This window comes from Oncorhynchus clarkii, chromosome 20, assembly GCF_045791955.1.
Source record: "Oncorhynchus clarkii lewisi isolate Uvic-CL-2024 chromosome 20, UVic_Ocla_1.0, whole genome shotgun sequence".
NCBI classification, from domain to species: Eukaryota; Metazoa; Chordata; class Actinopteri; order Salmoniformes; family Salmonidae; genus Oncorhynchus; species Oncorhynchus clarkii.
The window spans coordinates 11,373,686-11,396,436 of record NC_092166.1 but is presented as its reverse complement, the minus strand read 5'-3'; the positions used below and the strand labels follow the sequence as shown (position 1 = coordinate 11,396,436).

Sequence of the window (22,751 nt, the reverse complement as noted above, 5' to 3'; positions counted from 1 at the left end):
GGGTGTTAACCACGTCTATGTATACTTGTTTTTTCAACGCAGGGGTCTGGTGTACGCCTCTTCCTCACTGGTTGTCGCTGTCTATCCTCCCAGCATCAGCACCTAGCCTAACTGAACAGCGACCGTCCTCGAAGAAATGATGCTCTACCAAGCGAGGGAGTTGGACGGATAATGGTTAATCGGTCGACGGAGAAAGACATGGATGATTCGTATCACCAAAACATTTAAGGGATAAATGAGCGGCTGGGTATCACAGGAAGTCCCGGGCACGTTTGTGCAGTTCTGGCTGCTTTCTCTCACCATTCATAATGCACCATTCATGATGCGAGCTTCCCTCATCCTTGATCTCAAGAATGGCAAGAAGAAAACATTGAAATAGCCTAGCGTTGTTGGCTCGACAGGGCACCATAGCATGCCACGCGCTGTTTCGTTGTTTCATATAGACTGTTAGGCTATAACTAGCCTACTATCATCGGGTTTAGGGAGGATATGAGCCAAAGTCTTCTTGTTGTGCCGAACAAGACAATCTTCTTTGAGGGCGCCGTACCAAAAGCTGGGCTATGCAAGCCATCCAAACAAAGGCACCCCAACACCCCCATTGACTCACCAGCTGTCCCGTCGCCACTGACATGACCACCCTGAGCCGAAAGAGCAGGATCAAAGGGCACCGACCTGCAGCCGGACGCGTGGACTCGAAAAGGAAGGGTGCGACGGACTCGAAGCGAGGAAGCAGCAGCCCGAAGAATGCCGAATTGCAGTTTCTAGGGATAAGCACCAAGGGCAGTGCGGCACTCAACAATCATATCGGGGGAAGGTGGTGGGGGAGCTGTTCAGTGTACCTTCCCCCCACTCTTCGTTCTGCTCCTACCTTGTCCTTTACGTTCCATTTTCCCGGCGCGAAAAAATGCTTGAAAACAACTGCAGTATTGATTTGATTTCGAATGTTGGTTCTGTGTTTATATTCAAAATGATTCACCTATTTCGTTTTCTTAAGCCGTTTGACTGCATCAGTGATGGGCAATTGAAATATTAATCTTGATTTACAAGCTCGCTGGAATCCGAGAGGGACTGATGTACATACTGGTCAGGTATCATCTCCTCCCTCCGTCTCTTGTTCTGCTTACTCTGCTACTTGCCAGCACCATGGGCTGTATCCAGAGCATCGCCTGCAAGCCGCGCATTAGAAGGGAGAACATTGTAGTCTACGAGGTATCGGCCTCCATTGACCAGTGCCCAACGGTGATAGAGGAGAACTCGCCTATAGTGCTGCGGTATAAGACACCATATTTCAGGGCCTCAGCCGGGATCGTAATGCCTCCGGTGCCCCGCAATGAAACCTGGGTGGTGGGTTGGATCCAGGCTTGTACTCAAATGGAGTTCTACAATACTTATGGTGACATTGGCATGTAAGTTCTGAGCTGTCACGAATCAGTAGTCATTCAATCTGACTGACTCTGACTCTTTCTCACTTTCTCTCACACACACACACACACACACAATAGGCTTTAGTTCAGTGGGCTAATGTCTTGAGTCACTTGGCCAGGCGATCCAGGTTTGGTACCCAGTCGGTCACATAATGTGAGCTGTTCTGTCTATATGCAACCGTTGGTGTGAGTGAAATTCTAGCAGCTGTACATTTCCTAGGCTACTATTAATATAGTCCATTAAGCAAGGCTATTGTAATGTATCATTATCATAAACTGTTATACTGTTTTGTAAGCCAGATATGATATAATAATATAAACTCTTCGTCCACTACCAAAGGTCCAGCTGGGAGTTACCGGAGCTCCGCGAGGGCCGGGTCAAGGCCATCAGCGACTCGGACGGGGTCAGCTACCCCTGGTACGGCAATACCACCGAGACTGTCACCCTCACGGGCCCCACGTCCAAGCCGTCGCGCCTCACGGTCAGCATGAACGACAACTTCTACCCCAGTGTGACCTGGGCCGTGCCCATCAGCAACAGCAACACAGCCATGCTGTCACACATCACCCGAGACCAGAGCTTCATCACCTGGCTGGTTGCCATCAACTCTGTTACCAAGGTACTGTAGGCTTCAGAACATGGACTTACTTGGACTTTATGAACTGCTCTGTTTAGTTTTTGTTTCATTATCTTAAAAGGTATAATTCACTTTTTTCAACCTCTAAAGTGGTCTAATCTCGAGATAAATCCACATCCCACACAATCAGTTCTATGGATCCAACAATACGTTCCTCAATCCCAAATGCATGGGAATGATTAGCACCATTTAATTAGTTTGATCAACCCAAAAAATGGTGTGCAATGTGGACTCATCCCAACATATGACCGACCACCTTTGAGGTCTGAAACCATCTGACAAACACATTTTGGACTGAACTAAGCCTTTAAATTAGTGTTTTCTATGGTGTTCCTGGAGTACCCCCAGGGCTGTTCATTTCTGTCCTAGCCCAGTGCAGCCTTGGTTCGGGGGTAATCAATATAGGCTACATATTGCAAAACACTTCTCTATGTGCTAACTGTAAAGCTCTTTGGGCTGCAGCGTATTACATGACAGTTGCTATACAAGACTCAGTGGATCCTGCTGATGGGAGAACCGCTCATAATAATGGCCTGAACAGAGCTAATGGAAAGGCATCAAACACTTGTAAATCATGTGTTTGATGTATTTGATACCATTCCACTGATTCCGCTCCAGTCATTACCACAAGCCCGTTCTCCCCAATTAAGGCGCCACCAACCTCCTGTGATGCAAGTTAACTTTTACGAATATAATTTTTTCACTTCCCAGGAGCGCATTGTGCTGCAGACGGTGCGGTGGCGGATGCGGGTGGACATCGCCGTGGACCCTGACATGCCCCTTGGCTCCCGGGCCTCCCTAGTGGGCCGTCCTCACCAGGAGCAGCCCCACATCCTCAACTATCAGGAGCCAATCCTCTCCAACGCCCTGGGACGACCCAATGCCAACGACGCCCAAGTGCTGATGTGGAGGCCCCGCAGAGGGGCGCCCCTAGTGGTCATACCGCCCAAATAAGGTCAAAAAGACTGAGAAAAAAGAGATGTGATTGGTTCACGGTAATGAGGAAGTGTGGACCATCGCAAAGCAGGGGAATTATGAGTTATCTTGCCAAGATGTCAGCTCTTCACTCATACCTACTACTGTCAGGGTTCAATGGATGATAAGAAATTATGAAACAGTATTTTCTCTGGACTGGACTGCATTGGAATTGGCACAGCGGAAATTTACAGAGCTAGACTGGTTTTAGGTGCAGGCTCAAAACTGCATCAGAGTTTGATTAAGTTGGACTGTTTTTGGACGGCCACAGTCCTGAATTAGAGTTGTATCCATTGGACAGAAAGGGACAGAGCTATCGAAGTTTCATTGAGGTGGACTGGACACAGAACTGCATCCTACTGTAGATCTTATTGCATGAGAAAGAAAACGGTCTATGACTGGAATAAGAATACCATTTTATATAAGCTCATCACATTAAGGATATTGAATGGAACTTCTTACATTGGTCATGAAATCCTGCAAGCTGGAAAATCTCCTCAGTGCCAATTATGGATATAACAGCCTTTAACGCTCATACAACATTTTAAGAACACATCGTTAGATTTAATTATGAGTCAAATCATATTATATAAATCTTCTGTTAGTTTAAGATTAACTCACATCAATCAGATTGTATTAAGAACACCGACTTGGCATAAAGTTCTACAAAGAAATGGGCTGATTGTAGTCTTATTGAAATACGCCATGTTTATCCATTCAAATAGAAACATAGAACAGGGACGGGTTAAAGGTGTGGGTTTTCTCGTGTCAGTTGAGTATCTACACGTACAAACATGAATGTCCAAGTCTAAGTCCAACCCTTGCCACTACCCATATTGCTTATCTTTACCATCCATTCCGATATACTCAAAGTGTCTTGGGTGAGGGGATAGGGGTTTATTTGGGATTGGGCCATAGTCCCACAGTACACTATTAAGGCAGTGGTCTGGGCTGGTATTGGGTTTATTCAGAGGTGTCCCTATCCTATTACACAATGTCACATGATTCATTCTCCATCTATGCTCCTCACCAGGTTCAGTCCACACCTTCCCATCTGTCTGTCCATCTATTTCTCTCCCTCCCATCACTCCATCATTCTCTCTCCTCTCCACATGTCACAATCCCTGAATTTCTCTCCACTCCAAGACTATGCAAACACAGAGGGACTGTTGAGTGAGATAAAAAAAAGTACCAGTCAAAAGTTTGGACACACCTAATCATGCAAGGGTTTTTCTTTATTTTTTACTATTTTCTACATTGCAGAATAATAGTGAAGACATCAAAACTGAAATAACACATGGAATCATGTAGTAACCAAGAAAGTGTTAAACCAATCAAAATATATTTGAGATTCTTTGAAGTAGCCATCCTTTGCCTTGATGACAGCTTTGCACACTCTTGGCATTCTCTCAACCAACTTCACCTGGAAGGCTTTTCCAACACTCTTGAAGGAGTTACCACATATGCTGAGCACTTGTTGGCTGCTTTTCCTTCACTCTGCGGTCCAACTCATCCCAAACCATCTCAATTGGGTTGAGTTCGGGTGATTGTGGAAGCCAGGTCATCTGATATAGCACTCCGTTACTCTCCATATTGCCCAAATAGCCCTTACACAGCCTGGTGTGTTGGGTCCTTGTCCTGTTGAAAAACAAATGATAGTCCCACTAAGCACAAACCAGATGGGATGGCGTATCACTGCAGAATTCTGTGGTAGCCATGCTGTGTATGCCTTGAATTCTAAATAAATCACAGAGAGTATCACCAGCAAAGCACCCCCCCACACCATCACACCTCCTCCTCCATGCTTCATGGTGGGAACCACACATGCGGAGATCATCCGTTCACCTACTCTGCGTCTCACAAAGACACAGAGGTTGGAACCAAAAATCTCAAATTTGGACAATTCAAACCAAAAGACAGATTTTCACCGGTCTAATGTCCACTGCTCGTGTTTTTTGGCCCAAGCAAGTCTCTTCTTCTTATTGGTGTCCTTTAGTAGTGGCTTCTTTGCAGCAATTCGACCACGAAGGCTTGATTTACACAGTCTCCTCTGAACATTTGATGTTGAGATGTGTCTGTTACTCTGGGCCTTTCTTTCGTGTGGCGGTCCTCATGAGAGCCAGTTTCATCATAGCGCCTGATGGTTTTTGCGACTGCATTTGAATAAACTTTCAAAGTTCTTGATATTTTCCGTATTGACTGACCTTCATGTCTTAAAGTAATGATGGACTGTCATTTCTCTTTGCTTATTTGAGTTGTTCTTGCCATAATATGGACTTGGTATTTTGCCAAATAGGGCTATCTTCTGTATACCACCCCTACCTTGTAACAACACAACTGATTGGCTCAAACGCATTAAGAAGGAAAGGAATTCCACAAATTAACTTTTAACAAGGCATACCTGTTAATGGAAATGCATTCCAGGTGACTACCTCATGAAGCTGGTTGAGAGAATGCCAAGAGTGTGCAAAGCTGTCATCAAGGCAAATGGTGGCTACTTTGAAGAATATAAAATATATTTTGATTTGTTTAACACTTTTTTGGTTACTACATGATTCCATATGTATTATTTCATTGTGTTGAAGTATTCCCTGTTATTCTACAATGTAGAAAATAGTCAAATAAAGAAAAACCCTTGAATGAGTAGGTGTGTCCAAACTTTTGACTGGTACTGTAGGTGGATAAATGATTAGGAAACACAGGGTGGAGGTATTTTTCACAATGATGGCTTTCGTCATTTCCCCAAAATGGCTGCTGTTCATTGATTAAACTGAATCTTTTTCTAGCCACATTCACAATTGTCATTCTTGGGTAAGATGGACGCTATTTCCATGTTAGATACACAAAGAAATGAAAATAGAGTATATATGAACACAGTTTATGCAGCTCTGACTAGGCACCAAACATATTCAGTGATCTGTTGTTATAGAGACTGTTTTGGTTTGTCTAAACTTGACACCATAGGAAGCAGGGTCGCCTTCATTAGGGCACAACGTAGCAGGATGCTTTGCAACAGAAACATTTGGGCAGTCTCACCCTGTCTTTAGCCTGTTTTGTTCCATTTGGTGCCCAAAGACCCAGTTGTTGTGAAACGTCACACAATTTATTACCTCTTTGCTCATCAATAAATCCTGCTTTGTGATTTCATGCCTAGAGGAAACAACATACATACATACATACTACTGGATTTGTCAATACAAAACATCTGTTTAGACCCATGTTTCACATTTGATCACTTTAATTATTAATTAATGTTGTTGCATGAAAGGCAATTTTTGCATACAAACATCAGCAACTGGATCTGAATGTCCGGAAATGAGCAGAAAGTTCAAAGCATTCCTTCATGTAATCCTTTTCCTCCTTGTCCCCAATAAAAAGACATCCAGCATCTCTAGTCATTCATCTCAACCCCTCCCCTCTGCAGTAAATGTGCTATGGCCCAACACTCCCACTAGGTGGAGCTGTCACTCAAAGACAAATGAGGAGGGGCTTTGTAACGTGTGAGGCATTCAATTCATTTGAATGCCCTTGGTCTTATTGACCATCAGTACCCATAAAATACATTCATACTACAAACTGCCTTTCCCCTACTCCCTTATTCCCCAAATACATAAAAACATGATCAAATATATACAAATTGAATATTTATCTCAAACTAATGTTGTCAGTGAATTCTTGGATTTATCCAAACATTTTTGTTGATACCTGTAACGTCCCTGTTTTCCCATGATTCCATGCTTTGGTGATTCCATGATCACCCCTGAGATGAAAGGAGGTGAGAGATCAAAGGTGAGCATAACCCTTCATAGGCATCATAACAGCTTCAGCTCGATGAATGGGCCTGTGTGTGTGTGTGTGTGTGTGCGTGCGTGCGTGCGTGCGTGCATGTGTGAAATGCATGCGAGTGTTAACTGTAAAGAAGTCACATTCATGAGCCTGTTCGAGTCAAACTTGATGGAGTCACTATGGGGAGAGCATTGTACCATTTTTACCCCCATGCATCATAAATCACTTTGAATTTCAATAAAAAGCTTAGTAAATGCTAAATAGTCATTGTCGGATGTTGCCCTCCATCTTGATTGGACAAACAAAACCCAGTCTGTGTTGGCGGTCTCAGACATTCCGTTTCAGGCAACTCCGATCTATTTTGAGCTCTAAACATCGCAGGACTACTTCTGTCTACACTCTTTATTCAGAAGTTGTGCTAGTCCTCAGCAACCTATTCCTCCCTTCATCTTGCCCTATTTCCCTGTGTGTCTCTTCTTTGTGGTTCAAGGGCTGTGGTGGAGGGTCTCCAATCTAAACTCTGCTATGGCTGGTGGTGGGTCTCCAATCTAAACTCTGTTATGGCTGGTGGTGGGTCTCCAATTTAGACTCTGCTATGGCAGGTGGTGGGTCTCCAATCTAAACTCTGCTATGGCTGGTGGTGGGTCTCCAATCTAAACTCTGTTATGGCTGGTGGTGGGTCTCCAATTTAGACTCTGCTATGGCAGGTGGTGGGTCTCCAATCTAGACTCTGCTATGGCAGGTGGTGGGTCTCCAATCTAAACTCTGCTATGGCAGGTGGTGGGTCTCCAATCTAGACTCTGCTATGGCAGGTGGTGGGTCTCCAATCTAGACTCTGCTATGGCAGGTGGTGGGTCTCCAATCTAAACTCTGCTATGGCAGGTGGTGGGTCTCCAATCTAAACTCTGCTATGGCAGGTGGTGGGTCTCCAATCTAAACTCTGTTATGGCTGGTGGTGGGTCTCCAATCTAGACTCTGCTGTGGCTGGTGGCAGGCCTCAGCCTCGTAGCCATACAGGAAGGTGGCAGCAAGGACCAGCACTGCTCCTAGGAAGAACACACTGGGGGGAGAGAGAGAGAGACAGAGAAAGAGAGACAGAGAGAGAGAGAGAGAGAGAGAGAGAGAGAGAGAGAGAGAGAGAGAGATTGATCAGAGGTTGTTAGAGTTATAGACAGAACATTATATTCAGGGCATTTTCATATTAATTCAGCTCTCTTTTCGTATTCTCATCTGTATTTTATCAGGAAATCTGTTGAGATTATGAACCTTTTATCCAAGATGGACCTGGCCAGATGATTTATCAAAGTGTGGGTGTGTGTGCGTATGTGTACCTGGTGGGGTCGAAGTCCACCAACCAGAAGTAGGATATGAGTGTTGACAGGATGATGGAGAGTGAGGTGGCAAACCCCTTCAGGATGTTGTCTGCATACTTAATGACTGCTGCTATGACCAACCCACCCAGAGCCTGGAAACACAAGCAACACAGAGTTGACATGGATTTAACCCTGTACTGCAGTGGGCTAAATCAGTGTTTCTTGGTGGCCTTAAACAAATCTACTTTGAAACAAAAGTATACACCTCACACACAAAATTATTTGAAGGAGTCAATTTATAGAGTATACAAGTCAAGTATACAAGTGTAAGTGTAATTTTATATTTATTTAATTCAATTTCGCTAACTAGACCTACTAGTAGTTCTGTTGTGATAATAACGTGAGTTAGACCTACCAGTAGACTAGTTCTGTTGTGATAACAACATTAGTAAGACCTACTAATAGGCTAGTTATGTTGTGATAATAACGTTAGGAGTAGTTTGCAAGTGATTTAATTCTTTTTTTTTCTTTGTGCTCATCTCTACATGTCCTGTGCAACTATTTGCAATGCATCAGTGCAACAATGTTATTATAACCGGCCAAAAGTGATCACACAATGCACTTTCCCTCCTCAACTTTCCCTGACACGCATGTTCTATGCTGTAGGCCTGTTTTACATTCAGCAATTAGCAAGAGCAAACCTGCTTCTTTCCCCGAATAAACTATTAGGCCTAGTAGAAAAAATAGCTTTTGTAGCCTAAAGTGGTTCCTGGGAATTTCACAAGGAATTGCCTATTTCGGAGAGGCTTGCAGCCTATATAGCCTGTTGTGCATGTGAACCGCTTGGATAAGAGAGGCTAGTGACTTGTAGCCAAAGTAAGAAGCTAAATATTAGCTAGATATTAGGCATTCACTAGGTAAATATTAAGACTATGGGCTAAATATTTACCTATCAACGTGCTAGAAAAATAAATGGCCAGATTATGAAACGGCAGATCTGTAGTCAGTTCCCACAGGCTGCGCTCTGTGGTCCCTGGGCATGCAAAGCTCCACTAATGATTAGTCCTTAGCCTACGTTTTTAGACAATAAAAGTATTATACCTGGGCTACAACAACACAGTGCAATGAGGAATCAATTATTGTTATTAAGTGAATATGCAAGTATTGTCCATAGTCTGTACACTGCAGTGATGTAGGCTAATTTGAATAACAGTTCACATGTCCTGTTTTGTTTCAGGCCAAAATAACTGCATAGGCCTACAGTTTAAGGCTGCTTATACAGCCATTTGGATCAGTGTGGGTCTATACTCGACAGTTTAGAACGTTCAGAAAGGTACATTAGCAGGCCACTCATATGGTGTAGGCCTGTTTTGTCATGATGTAGCCCGGTGTTAATCTAGGCCTAGGCCTACCATAGGAAAATATAGGCTTCTCCTTTCCAACTTCCCGCCTGTAAATGCTGTAGCCTATTTTACATTCAGCAAGCAAGAGCAAGCAAGAGCAAGCAAGAGCAAGCATGCATCTCCCCTCCAATAGGATATTAGTAAACTAAAGAAAATAAGTCAAAATAATTGTCCAACAATAGTTTGTAGTCTGTCTTTTCCTGGGACTCCACAAGATTAAAGAGGAATAGCCATGGCAGCGGAGAGGCCAGGTGCACAATTGCTCAACAGAACAATAAAGACAACGTGTAGCCTATAGCCTAAATTAAAAGTGTATATTATACCATTATTCATAAGCTCAATGTTAGGGTAAATACTGCACTGAATACATCCAGTCAAAGGAAAAAAGTTTATAATATAAAAGAAATCAAAGGTAGCCTACACCACAACTCTAAAAATTAGCATACACTACACTCTAAAAACAAGGGTTCTTCTGACATCCTCGAAGTTCTTTGAAGTACCTTAGGGTTCTCGGCACTGAAAATGGCCCCCAAAAGGTTATTCCAAGAACCCCATAGGAGGTGGGGTTCATCAAGGAACCTCCTTAGTTGGTGGGGTTCTTGCAGGAACCTAACAGCCCAACTGAAACATTTGGATTTGAATTTGAAAGGACAGCAGGTGCAGGCACTTAACTGAAAAGGAAAGGTTTGTCGCTTGTATGATTTACATTGATGTTGTTTTATGATGATACCATCTATCTTTTCATATTTGTGCAAATCTTTCTAAAGCAGAAAATGAACACAATTCAATGGATATCAATAAACAAAGAGGTAAGAATATGTAGGCTATAACAATATGTTGAAGGCTAGCTGTATTGAAAAGATGGCGCCGAAGAACATGGCTTATGTTTTACATTCTCCCAACCAATTGTGCAAATTTTTTTTGCATTTTGTCTAACTTATTTTTTAACTGATTGTGTACGTAATGTTGCTGCTACCGTCTCTTATGACCGAAAATAACTTCTGGACATTAGAAAAGCGATTACTCACCGCGGACTGGAAGAAACTTTTTTCCTTTAACGAGTCCGACGAGAAGGATATCCTGCTTTCACTGGAACACGCCTTTTGGTGAAGAAAAGACGCCGGAAAAGGGGACGCAGATCGGGGATTCTTCTGAGAAGCAGGAGGCGAATCTCCCAATGCCTTCCATTCTCCTTGCTAACGTGCAATTGTTACACAATTAAATTGATGACCTACCAATGGGACATTAAAAACTGTAACATCTTATGTTTCACCGAGACGTGGCGAAGAAACAAACGAAGAAACAAACAATATAGAGCTAGCGGGATTTTCCATGCATCGGCAGAAAAGAGACGCTACCTCTGGTAAGACGAGGGGTGGGTGTGTGTGTCTTTTTGTCAATAACAGCTGGTGCGCGATGTCTAATATTAAAGAAGTCTCAAGGTATTGAGAGAGTTCTCATCTGTATTATTCATATCCGTCTATTTACTACCACAAAGCAAAGCTGGCACTAAGACCGCTCTCAACCAACTCTTTAAGGCCATAAGAAAAGAAAAAAATGCAAAATTTTTACCGACATATCACATGTGCAACCAGGGGGAAAAAAGTCCTAGACCACCTTTACTCCACACACAAAGCTCTCCCCCACCCTCTATTTGGCAAATCTGACCACAATTCTATCCTTCTGATTCCTGCGTACAAGCAAAAACTAAAGCAGGAAGTACCAGTGACTCACTCAATATGGAAGAGGTCAGATGACGCGGATGCCACACTACAGGACTGTTTGCTAGCACAGAATGTAATATGTTCCAGGATTCATCCAATGGCGTTGAGGTATACACCACCACAGTCTTCGGCTTAATCAATAAGTGCATCGATGACGTTGTCCCCACAGTGACTGTACGTACATATCCCAACCAGAAGCCATGGATTACAGGCAACAACCGCATTAAGCTAAAGGCTAGAGCTGCCGCTTTCAAGGAGTGGGAGACTAATCCGGACGCTTATAAGAAATCCCGCTATGCCCTCCGATGAACCATCAAACAAGCAAAGCGTAAATACCGCATTAAGATTGAATTCTACGACACCGGCTCTGACGATCGTTGGATGTGGCTAGGCTTGAAAACTATTACGAACTACAAAGGCAAACCCAGACGCGAGCTGCCCAGTGACACGAGCCTACCAGACGAGCTAAATGCCTTTAATGCTCGCTTCGAGACAAGCAACACTGAAGCATGCATGAGAGCACCAGCTGTTCTGGATGACTGTGTGATAACGCTCTCGGTAGCCGATGTGAACAAAACCTTTAAACAGGTCAACATTCACAAAGCTGCTGGGCCAGACGGATTACCAGGACGTGTACTCAAAGCATGCGCAGACCAACAGTCAAGTGTCTTCACTGACATTTTTAACCTCTCCCTGACCGAGTCTGTAATTTCTACATGTTTCAAGAAGACTACCATAGTCTCTATACCCAAGAAGCAAAGGTAACCTGACTAAATGTTTACCACCCCGTGGCTCTCACGTCGGTAGCCATGAAGTGCTTTGAAAGGCTGGTCATGGCTCACATCAACAGCATCCTCCCGGACACCCTAGATTCCCACTCCAATTCGCATACCGCCCCAACAGATGATGCAAACTCAATCGCACTCCACACCACCCTTTCTCACCTGGACAAAAGGAACACCTATGTGAGAATGCTGTTCATCGACTACAGCTCAGAGTTTAACGCCATAGTGCCCACGAAGCTCATCATTAAGCTAAGGACCCTGGGACTAAACACCACCCTCTGCAACTGGATCCTAGAGCGGGTTGAGAGTTTCATGTTCCTTGGTGTCCACATCACAAACAAACTGTCATGGTCCAAACATACCAAGACAGTCGTAAATAGGGCACGACAAAACCTTTTCCTGCTCAGGAGACTGAAAAGATTTGGCATGGGCCCCCAGATCCTCAAAAGGTTCTACAGCTGCACCATCGAGAGCATCCTGACCGGTTGCATCACCGCCTGGTATGGCAACTGCTCGGCATCTGACCGTAAGGCACTAAAGAGGGTGGTGCGAATGGCCCAGTACATCACTGGGGCCAAGCTTCCTGCCATCCAGGACCTATATAGTAGGCGGTCAGAGGAAACCCCATAAAATTGTCAGAGACTCCAGTCACCCAAGTTATAGACTGTTTTCTCTGCTGCCGCACGGCAAGCGGTACCGGAGCGCCAAGTCTAGGACCAAAAGGCTCCTCAACAGCTTATATCCCCAAGCCATAAGACTGCTGAACAATTCATAAAAATCGCCACTGGGCAATTTACATTTACCCCCCCCCCCTCTCTTGTACACTGATGCTACTTGCTGTTTGTTTGTTACCTATGCAGAGTCACTTCGCCCCCACCTACAGATACAGGTAAAACAGATTACTTCAACTAGCCTGTACCTCAGCACACTGACTCTGTACCGTTGCCCCCTGTATATATCCTCATTACTGTTATTCTTATTATTCTTACTTTTAATTCTTACTTTTTATTTTAGCCTACTTGGTAAATATTTTCTTCTTGAACTCCACTGTTGGTTAAGGGATTTTATTTTATTTTTTTATTTTTTTGAATTTTACCCCTTTTTCTCCCCAATTTCGTGGTATCCAATTGTTGTAGTAGCTACTATCGTGTCTCATTGCTACAACTCCCGTACGGGCTCGGGAGAGACGAAGGCTGAATGTCATGCGTCCTCCGATACACAACCCAACCAGCCGTACTGCTTCTTAACACAGCGCGCATCCAACCCGGAAGCCAGCCGCACCAATGTGTCGGAGGCTACACCGTGCACCTGGCAACCTTGGCTAGCGCGCACTGCGCCCGGCCCGCCACAGGAGTCGCTGGTGCGCGATGAGACAAGGAGATCCCTACCGACCAATCCCTAACCCGGACGACGCTAGGCCAATTGTGCGTCGCCCCACGGACCTCCCGGTCGCGGCCGGTTACGGCAGAGCCTGGGCGCGAACCCAGGGACTCTGATGGCACAGCTGGCGCTGCAGTACAGCGCCCGGGTTAAGGGATTTTTAAGTGTCAATTATCACTTAGCAAACAGAAATTTACATCCTGTAGCTCTAACTCCAAAAAATGTTGGGACATTGTAAAGTCCATGGAGAACAAGAGCACCTCCTCCCAGCTGCCCAGTGCACTGCGGCTAGGTTAACACGGTCACCATTGATAAATCCATGATAATCAAACATTTCAATAAGCATTTCTCTACTGCTGACCATGCTTTCCTCCTGGCTACCCCAACCCTGGCCAACAGCTCTGCACCCCCCGCAGCTACTTGCCCGAGCCTCCCCAGCTTCTCGTTTACCCAAATCTAGATAGCAGATGTTCTGAAAGAGCTGCAAAACCTGGACCCGTACAAATCAGCTGGGCTAGACAATCTGGACCCTCTCTTTCTAAAACTATCCGCCACCATTGTTGCAACCCTATTACCAAGTCTGTTCAACCTCTCTTTTGTATCGTCCGATATCCCCAAAGATTGGAAAGCTGCCGCGGTCATCCCCCTCTTCAAAGGGGGTAACACTCTAGACCCAAACTGTTATAGACCTATATCCATCCTGCCTTAACTTTCTAAAGTCCTCGAAAGCCAAGTTAACAAACAGATCACTGACCATTTCGAATCCCACCGTACCTTCTCCGCTGTGCAATCCGTTTTCCGAGCTGGTCATGGCTGCACCTCAGCCACGCTCAAGGTACTAAACGATATCATAACCGCCTTCGATAAAAGACAGTACTGTGCAGCCATCTTCATAGACCTGGCCAAGGCTTTCGACTCTGTCAATCACTATATTCTTATCGGCAGACTCAATAGCCTTGGTTTCTCAAATGGCTGCCTCACCTGGTTCACCAACTACTTCACAGACAGTGTGTCAAATCGGAGGGCCTGTTGTCCGGACCTCTGGCAGTCTCTATGGGGGTACCACAGGGTTCAATTCTCGGGCCAACTCTTTTCTCTGTATATATCAGTTATGTCGCTCTTGCTGCGGGTGATTCCCTGATCCACCTCTACGCAGACGACACCATTCTGTTTACATCTGGCCCTTCTTTGGACACTGTGTTAACTAACCTCCAAACGAGCTTCAATGCCATACAACACTCCTTCCGTGGCCTCCAACTGCTCTTAAACGCTAGTAAAACCAAATGCATGCTTTTCAACCGTTCGCTGCCCACACCCACCCGCCCGCCCGACCAGCATCACTACTCTGGACGGTTCTGACCTAGAATAAGTGGACAACTACAAATACCTAGATGTCTGGCTAGACTGTAAACTTTCCTTCCAGTGTCACGCCCTGACCTTAGAGAGACGTTTTATTTCTCTATTTGGTTAGGTCAGGGTGTGATGTGGGGTGGGCATTCTATGTGTTGTTTTCTATGTTTCTTTATTTCTATGTTTTGGCCGGGTATGGTTCTCAATCAGGGACCGCTGTCTATCGCTGTCTCTGATTGGGAACCATACTTAGGTAGTCATTTTACCCTCCTTTCAGTGTGGGTAGTTATCTTTGTTAATGGCACTATAGCCCTGTAAGCTTCACGGTTGTTTTTCGTTTCTTGTTTTATTGGCGACACTTTAAATAAAAAGAGAAATGTACGCTTACCACGCTGCACTTTGGTCCACTTCTTTTGACGGCCGTGACTTCTAGACTCATATCAAACATCTCAATCCAAAATCAAATCTAGAATCGGCTTTCTATTTCGCAACAAAGCCTCCTTCACTCACGCCGCCAAACTTACCCTAGTAAAACTGACTATTCAACCAATCCTCGACTTTGGCGATGCCATCTTCAAAATAGCTTCCAATACTCTACTCAGCAAACTGGATGCAGTCTATCACAGTGCCATCCGTTTTGTTACCAAAGCCCCTTACACCACCCACCACTGCGACCTGTATGCGCTAGTCGGCTGGCCATCGCTACATATTCGTCACCAGACCCACTGGCTCCAGTTCATCTATAAGTATATGCTAGGTAAAGCTCCGCCTTACCTCAGCTCACTGGTCACGATAACAACACACGATAGTAGCACGCGCTCCAGCAGGTACAGTATATCTCACTGTTCATCCCCAAAGCCAGCACCTCCTTTGGCAGCCTTTCCTTCCAGTTCTCTGCTGCCAGTGACTGGAACTAATTGAAACAATCGCTGAAGCTGGAGACTTACATTTCCATCACTAACTTTAAACATCAGCTATCTGAGCAGCTAACCGATCGCTGCAGCTGTACATAGTCCATCTGTAAATAGCCCACCCAATCTACCTACCTCATCCCCATATTGTTTTTATTTACTTTTCTGCTCTTTTGCACACCAGTATCACTACTTGCACATCATCATCTGCTCATCTATCACTCCAGTGTTAATCTGCTAAATTGTAATTACTTCGCTACTATGGCCTATTTATTGCCTTACCTCCTCACGCCATTTGCACACACTGTATATAGACTTTTTTTTCTCTTTTGTGTTGTTGACTGTATGCTTGTTTATTCCATGTATAACTCTGTGTTGTTGTTTGTGTCCCACTGCTTTGCTTTATCTTGGCCAGGTCGCAGTTGTAAATGAGAACTTGTTCTCAACTAGCTTACCTGGTTAAATAAAGGTGAAATAAACAATTTATAAAAAAATAAATGGAGGAGAATGTGGTGCTCTCAGAACGTGCAGACAGAAACCACATTAGGCCAACTCTCTATATGTAATTTTGGATAAACCTAATAACCAACGTTTCGGCAATGCAGTACCTTCAGGTGCCTTCAGGTTTATTTTATTGTTATTGTATTTTTACAAGGGGGTCCACTTTTTTTCTGCTCGTTTGCCTCACTTTCCAAAAACGTAATGATACATCCATTAAACACATCCATTTGTATGGCCTGAGTTATAACTATAACTTCAGCATATGTACATTACCTGCAGGGCCACAACAGTCCAGGTGAGTGGGTTGTAGCCTTGGAACACTCCGGACTCCCTCACTCTCTCTCCGTCGTACACAAACACTCCCATTAGACCAAACACCAGGCCAAACAAACCTAGGAGAGGGAGGGAGAGAGAGAGGTCAAATCAACATTTATTTGTCACATGCACAGGATACAGCAGCTGTAAACAGTACAGTGAAATGATTACTTGCAAGCTCTTCCTCAACAATGCAGTATTCAATATAACAAAAATGGAAATATATAGAAAAGTGTCCTAAAAAGAGCACGGAATCAATGCTGAGTTAGATAAAATACACAGGAGAAATACAAAACACACTATATATTCCAGCCACCCAAGTCATAGACTGTTCTCTCTTCTACCGGAGGACCAAGAGGCTCATGAACAGCTTGTGTCCCCAAGCCATAAGGCTGCTGAACAATTAATCAAATGGCTACCTGGACTCTCTTGCACTCACTAAACTCTACCCACACACTCACTAGACTCTACCCACACACTCACTAGACTCTACCCACACACTCACTAGACTCTACCCACACACTCACTCGACTCTACCCACACACTCACTAAACTCTACCCACACACTCACTAGACTCTACCCACACACTCACTAGACTCTACCCACACACTCACTAGACTCTACCCACACACTCACTAGACTCTACCCACACACTCACTAGACTCTACCCACACACTCTAAAGACTATCGACACACTCACTAGACTCTACCCACACATACACACACACTACATGCATATTGACACAGCACACACACACACTTTCACATTATTCACATACGCTGCTGCTACTCTGTTAGTTATCTATCCTGATTTCGTAGTCACGTTTACCCCTACCTACATGAACATATTACCTCAACTACCTCGTAACCCTGCCAAATTGACTCGGTACTGGTACTCCTTGTATACAGCCTCGTTGTTGGTATATTATTCTGTTACTATTTCTTTCTTTTTCTCTTCTTTTCTTACTTTTTCCTTTTCATATTTAGAAATGTTTTTACTTTTGCACTGTTGGGAAAGGGCTCGTAAGTAAGCTTTGCACAGTAAAGTCTACACCATGTTGTATTTGGTACATGTGACAAATACCATTTTATTTTATTTATTTACAAGGTCAATACCAGTACCAATATCAATGTGCAGGGATATTGGTGATAGTTATGTAATCCGGGGTAAAAGTAACTGAGCAGCAGGATAGACATTAAAAATGGTAGAAGCAAAGTATGGTGATTTTGAGTGTGTGAGCATGTGTGTGTGTGCATCAATATGTGTGTGAGAGAGAGAGAGAACGAGAGAGAAAGAAAGAGAGAAAGAGAGAAATGGGTGAGGTTTTAATTAAGGGAGGACTCTAAAATAATTGTCAAGCATTCCATTGCTTGTCATGGTTTATAATTACATGCTTGTATAGTTGTCACGCCCTGACCATAGAGAGCCCTCGGGGTTCTCTATGGTGTTTTAGGTCAGGGCGTGACTAGGGGGGTTCTAGGTATTATGTTTCTATGTTAGTGTGTGGGTTCCCAATTGGAGGCAGCTGATATTCGTTGCCTCTAATTGGGGATCATACTTAGTTGGTCCTTTTTCCCACCTGCGATGTGGGATATTGTTTTGTTTTGTATTAGTGCCTATGTATTGGACGTTCGTTAAATCTTTGTTGTTATTTGAAGTTCACTATTAATAAAATGTGGAACTCTACTCACGCTGCGCCTTGGTCTAATTATTTATACAACGATCGTGACAGAATATCCCACCAAAGCAGGACCAAGCAGCGTGCCCAGGTGGTAAAGGAGAGTTGGACATGGGAGGAAATACTAGGTGGATGCGAGACCCTTCCTTGGCGGGAGTCGCCGAGGAGTAAGGGAGGACAGCGACAACACCGGGGTCCGCGGCCACAAACAGCCCAAGGGAAACCCCAAGATCTTTTGGTGGGGGCACAAGGGGCTGTTGGCCGAGCCGAGGAGAGAGCCAGAGAATGTCTAGGAAACGACGGAGCAATTTCAGAGAGAACCATATCGGTGAGAGATGTTGGCTAGGAGTATGCTGCAGCCAGGCGTTTTGAGGAGCGTCCTGTGCTGGCTCCCTGCACTCGCCCTTAGGCGCGTGTCATCAGTCCGGTGCCACCTGTGCTGGCTCCACGCACCAGGCATCCAGTGCGCCTCCCCAGCCCGGGTACGTCCTGTGCCAGCTCCCCGCACTTGTCCACCAGTGCGTGTGTACAGTCCGGAGTCTCCAGCGACGGTCTACAGCCCGGAACCACCAGCGACGGTTCACAGCCCGGAGCTTCCAGTGACGGTTCACAGCCCGGAGCTTCCAGTGACGGTCCACGGCCCGGAGCTTCTTGAGCCGGTGCCATGGCCAGAGCTTTCCTCTGCGCCGGTGCTCAGTCCAGGCACGGCGTCCAGTCCCGCTCCATGGCCGGAGCCTTCCTCTGCTCCGGTGCCCAGTCCGGGCACGGCGTTCAGCCCGGCTCCATGGCTGGATCCGCTGTCTGAGCGGGTGCTACGTCCCGCACCGGAGCCGCCACCGACGCTAGTTGCCCACCCTAACGCTCCCCATCTAGTTTCAGGTTTTTGCGGTCGGAGTCCGCACCTTTGGGCGGGGGTACTGTCTAGCCCTGACCATAGAGAGCCCTCGGGGTTCTCTATAGTGTTTTAGGTCAGGGCGTGACTAGGGGGGTTCTAGGTATTGTGTTTCTATGCTGGTGTGTGGTTATGGTTCCCAATTGGAGGCAGCTGATATTCGTTGCCTCTAATTGGGGATCATACTTAGTTTGTCCTTTTTCCTACCTGCGATGTGGGATATTGTTTTGTTTCGTATTAGTGCCTATGTGTGAAGTTTCACTATAATAAAAATGTGGAACTCTACTCACGCTGCGCCTTGGTTCACTTATTTATACAACGATCATGACAATCGTTTATGGTTTTAAGACCACGATTTTGGCACCAGGACATTGCCTAAGGATTGGAATTACAAGGGCTAGCAACCTAAAGTTGCTATACTGTTGTGAGAATACATTTGATTTATTGAAGTCGATGATTTAACTTTTTTTTTTTAGAAGCTCTGGGAGAGCTTACACGTTACACGGAGAAACCATAAATGGTGTAATCGCTATAGAGAAAGTGGAAAGATATTCACACATACCAAGAGTACCGTTTATGTAGAATTAAATGAATCAATGAACCAAACAAGCATACAGAAACAAACCAACAGGTTCCAGTGATGCTGACCTAGCTGGATGTTGCGGACCCACACACTCTGTTTGGTCCCTTTGAGGATCTTCTCAAAGTAGACTCCAGCGAAGCCACTGGAGAAGCAGGCTATCAGTACGGCTATCACACCAACTAACTGGGAGCCTGCAGACAGAGGCGTCGGAGCTGGCCCATCCAGAGACTCCGAAGGCCACTGTGGAGACAAACACTACATCAGTATGGGAAACCAAATCAAATCAAATGTATTTATATAGCCCTTCGTACATCAGCTGATCTCAAAGTGCTGTACAGAAACCCAGCCTAAAACCCCAAACAGCAAGCAATGCAGGTGTAGAAGCACGGTGGCTAGGAAAAACTCCCTAGAAAGGCCAAAACCTAGGAAGAAACCTAGAGAGGAACCAGTGCAAAAATTCAATAAACTTTTCCTGGACATCATGATAACACTGATTTATTCAAATTATCCTGAAAAACCTGTGAACTTTAGAACAATTTAGACTTCTGCCTCCCTAATGTGGATAATCAAAGATCAATGACTAATTGGACAAAACCCCATGCAAACAGGAATGATGAGTTATTGACTTGTCGGGTGTGTTTAGCCTTGTTACCTGAACGAGAGCGATACCAGTCATGAGGATGAGCAGGGACAGCCACTGGTAGAGCCCCAGTCTCTTCCCCAGCATGGATACTGAGAACAGGGCCGTGGTCAGGATCTTCAGCTGGTACGTCACCTGGTTGGGGACAATATCAATTTAAATTCATGCCAGTCGAAATTGGACATGAAAGGGAGTATGAAGGCCCTGAGTGTTCACCTTATACTGAGTCCCTCCATTTGTTCCCATTATACATGTTGCAGTACACACGCACATGCAAACACACACACACACGGGTGTCACATCTCTCACCTGGTAGGTAGCAGCGTCCAGGTTGGACAGGGCGACATAGAGAAGGTTATTCTGGAGTGTGTAGATGCCTGATGGGATGGCCAGCTTCAACGTCTCCATGGGCTTGTTGAGAATCTCTTCCTTCAGCACCCGATTCAACACAAGAAAACTGAAGTCTGACAGAAAGACAGACAAAAATTGAACGGCCACACAATGAAGCCTAAGCCAGAGATAGAAAGACAAAGATACTGTAGGAGCATTATCTCTGCTGTCATTGTTTATCCAATGACTGTGTTACAGACAGACAGACAGCCAACCAGCCAGATGGACAGCCAGATGGACAGCTAGCCAGACGGACAGACAGACAGCCAACCAGCCAGCTAGCCAGATGGATCACTAGACTTACTGTGGTCATAGAAGATGAGCAGCAGGCAGATGAGGATCTTAAGCAGTTCGGCCAACAACACGGCTGAGGAGGCTAGGTAGCGGGGCCCCTCGCCTTGCAGTGTGCGCGAGTACCTCATGGTAAGCACCAGTGAGGTGGTCTGCAGCACCAGCACACCCAGGGACATGTACTTGAGCCGTGACTGGGATGGGGAGACAAGGGGCGATGACATGGAAACGAGGTGGGATGCCTCCATAGAGTCAGGGGATGTGGCCAGGTTCGAAAGGCCTGGTTTAGGCTGTGGGAGAGATAGATAGACAGTGAGATAGGCTGGGTTACGCCATAAGTCCAGCAGATGCACATGCGTTTTGCTATATGTTGTTTTTGCCGGATGTCTAACTTGCATCTTCTGTACTTGATGCACATGTGCTTCGCAAAGCTGCAGAACGGTTTGCAGCTTGGAGAAGATCATTTTCACCCTGTTTGACCAAAACTAATAATTAGAACTGATCAACCTACTAGTTTCATAGGCTGGCAGAGCTACCAACAGACTGGCGCGCACAAAGGCACATTACAACGATGAATCTACTTACGTTTCTACGTTTCTATTCTTCTGTTACATTCATCTCTAGCAACATAGTCATGATCATTTTGTCTCCGTATGGTGCCACCCCCTCCTTGAGGAACTTTTTCTCCCTAATTTCGATCTTGTCTCACTGCTGCAACTTCCCAATTGGCTCGGGAGGTGAAGGTTGAGTCATGTGAGTCAGAGCGTTGGACTAGTAACCGGAAGGTTGCAAGTTCAAATCCCCGAGCTGACAAGGTACAAATCTGTCGTTCTGCCCCTGAACAGGCAGTTAACCCACTGTTCCTAGGCCGTCATTGAAAATAAGAATTTGTTCTTAACTGACTTGCCTAGTTAAATAAAGGTAAAATAAAAACAAAAACAAAAGCTACAGTCTTGCTTCAGTATGTTATTTTTTTTAGGTCCCCCTCACTAGACCTGGGTGTATTCATGACGGACACCGTATATCTCTCGTTTACGTTTTCCGTTTGGAGTCAACGGTTTCTGTTGCAAAACTTTTTTGAAGCGTTTTGCAACAGAATCGGCGTAATGATTACACCCCTGGATGCATCGGACACTGTACCACCAAGTCATTATGTTCTCCCTTGCTTTACTTTGTATGTGTAGTCATTTCTGCAACCTGGCATATGGCATGGGAAACGCTTCCTCTGTAGAGGTTGGCCCCTGGATGTATTTCTGACGCCGGTTGCAATGTCAGTGATGTCACCAAACATGACGAATCTGTACACAAGTTGTGACACAGAGGCACGCAGCCAGCTCCTCTTCACATAAGGTGAACCGCTACTGCCGTGGTCGGGAATGAAACAGTCTGTGAAATCTTGTTGAGACAAATTTTTAAAAAGTACCCTTATTTCTTGATGCAATAGACACGACAAAAGAGCTATGATATTTCGATAACATTAAAATATAACATAATAACATGGTAAACCAATTGTAAAGGTATCTCATTGTTTTCTAGAATAAGAATACGTTTTCAGATATGTTGGGCATTTCATTTTGACTTATGCACTATAGCTAGCTAGTTAGCGAGCTGCTAGCTAGAGTCCAATTAATGTACAACGTAGCGAGACTCATTCAAATTATGTAGTTATATTTACAATTTTTTGAGATGTGAACCTCATCCACAACCATCCCCATTAGGTTTTCTCAATACACTGTTGATGCCAGCATATTCTGTCACTTGTCGTTCAGC

General features: G+C 44.9%; 2 protein-coding genes across 2 annotated transcripts in view; one reads left to right on the top strand and one right to left on the bottom strand.

The window, feature by feature from the left end:
* The first annotated feature begins 3 nt into the window (after positions 1 to 3).
* Positions 4 to 4,166, top strand: LOC139375888 (protein FAM78B-like). The gene is made up of 3 exons (XM_071117834.1): positions 4 to 1,406; positions 1,765 to 2,044; positions 2,774 to 4,166. Exons 1-3 carry the CDS (start codon positions 1,072 to 1,074, stop codon positions 3,014 to 3,016), a joined length of 858 nt encoding a protein of 285 aa, XP_070973935.1. The 5' UTR covers positions 4 to 1,071; the 3' UTR covers positions 3,017 to 4,166.
* A 3,505-nt stretch (positions 4,167 to 7,671) lies between these two features.
* LOC139375887 (UDP-N-acetylglucosamine transporter-like) overlaps positions 7,672 to 22,751 on the bottom strand; it is a 28,511-nt gene continuing 13,431 nt past the window's right edge. The window contains exons 2-8 of the mRNA XM_071117833.1: positions 20,995 to 21,271; positions 20,610 to 20,764; positions 20,313 to 20,435; positions 19,726 to 19,900; positions 16,464 to 16,582; positions 8,155 to 8,288; positions 7,672 to 7,883 (exon numbers count right to left, since the gene is read on the bottom strand). Coding sequence (XP_070973934.1) covers positions 7,757 to 7,883; positions 8,155 to 8,288; positions 16,464 to 16,582; positions 19,726 to 19,900; positions 20,313 to 20,435; positions 20,610 to 20,764; positions 20,995 to 21,271 — 1,110 coding nt within the window. The 3' untranslated portion in view covers positions 7,672 to 7,756. The remainder of the gene's footprint in view (positions 7,884 to 8,154; positions 8,289 to 16,463; positions 16,583 to 19,725; positions 19,901 to 20,312; positions 20,436 to 20,609; positions 20,765 to 20,994; positions 21,272 to 22,751) is intronic.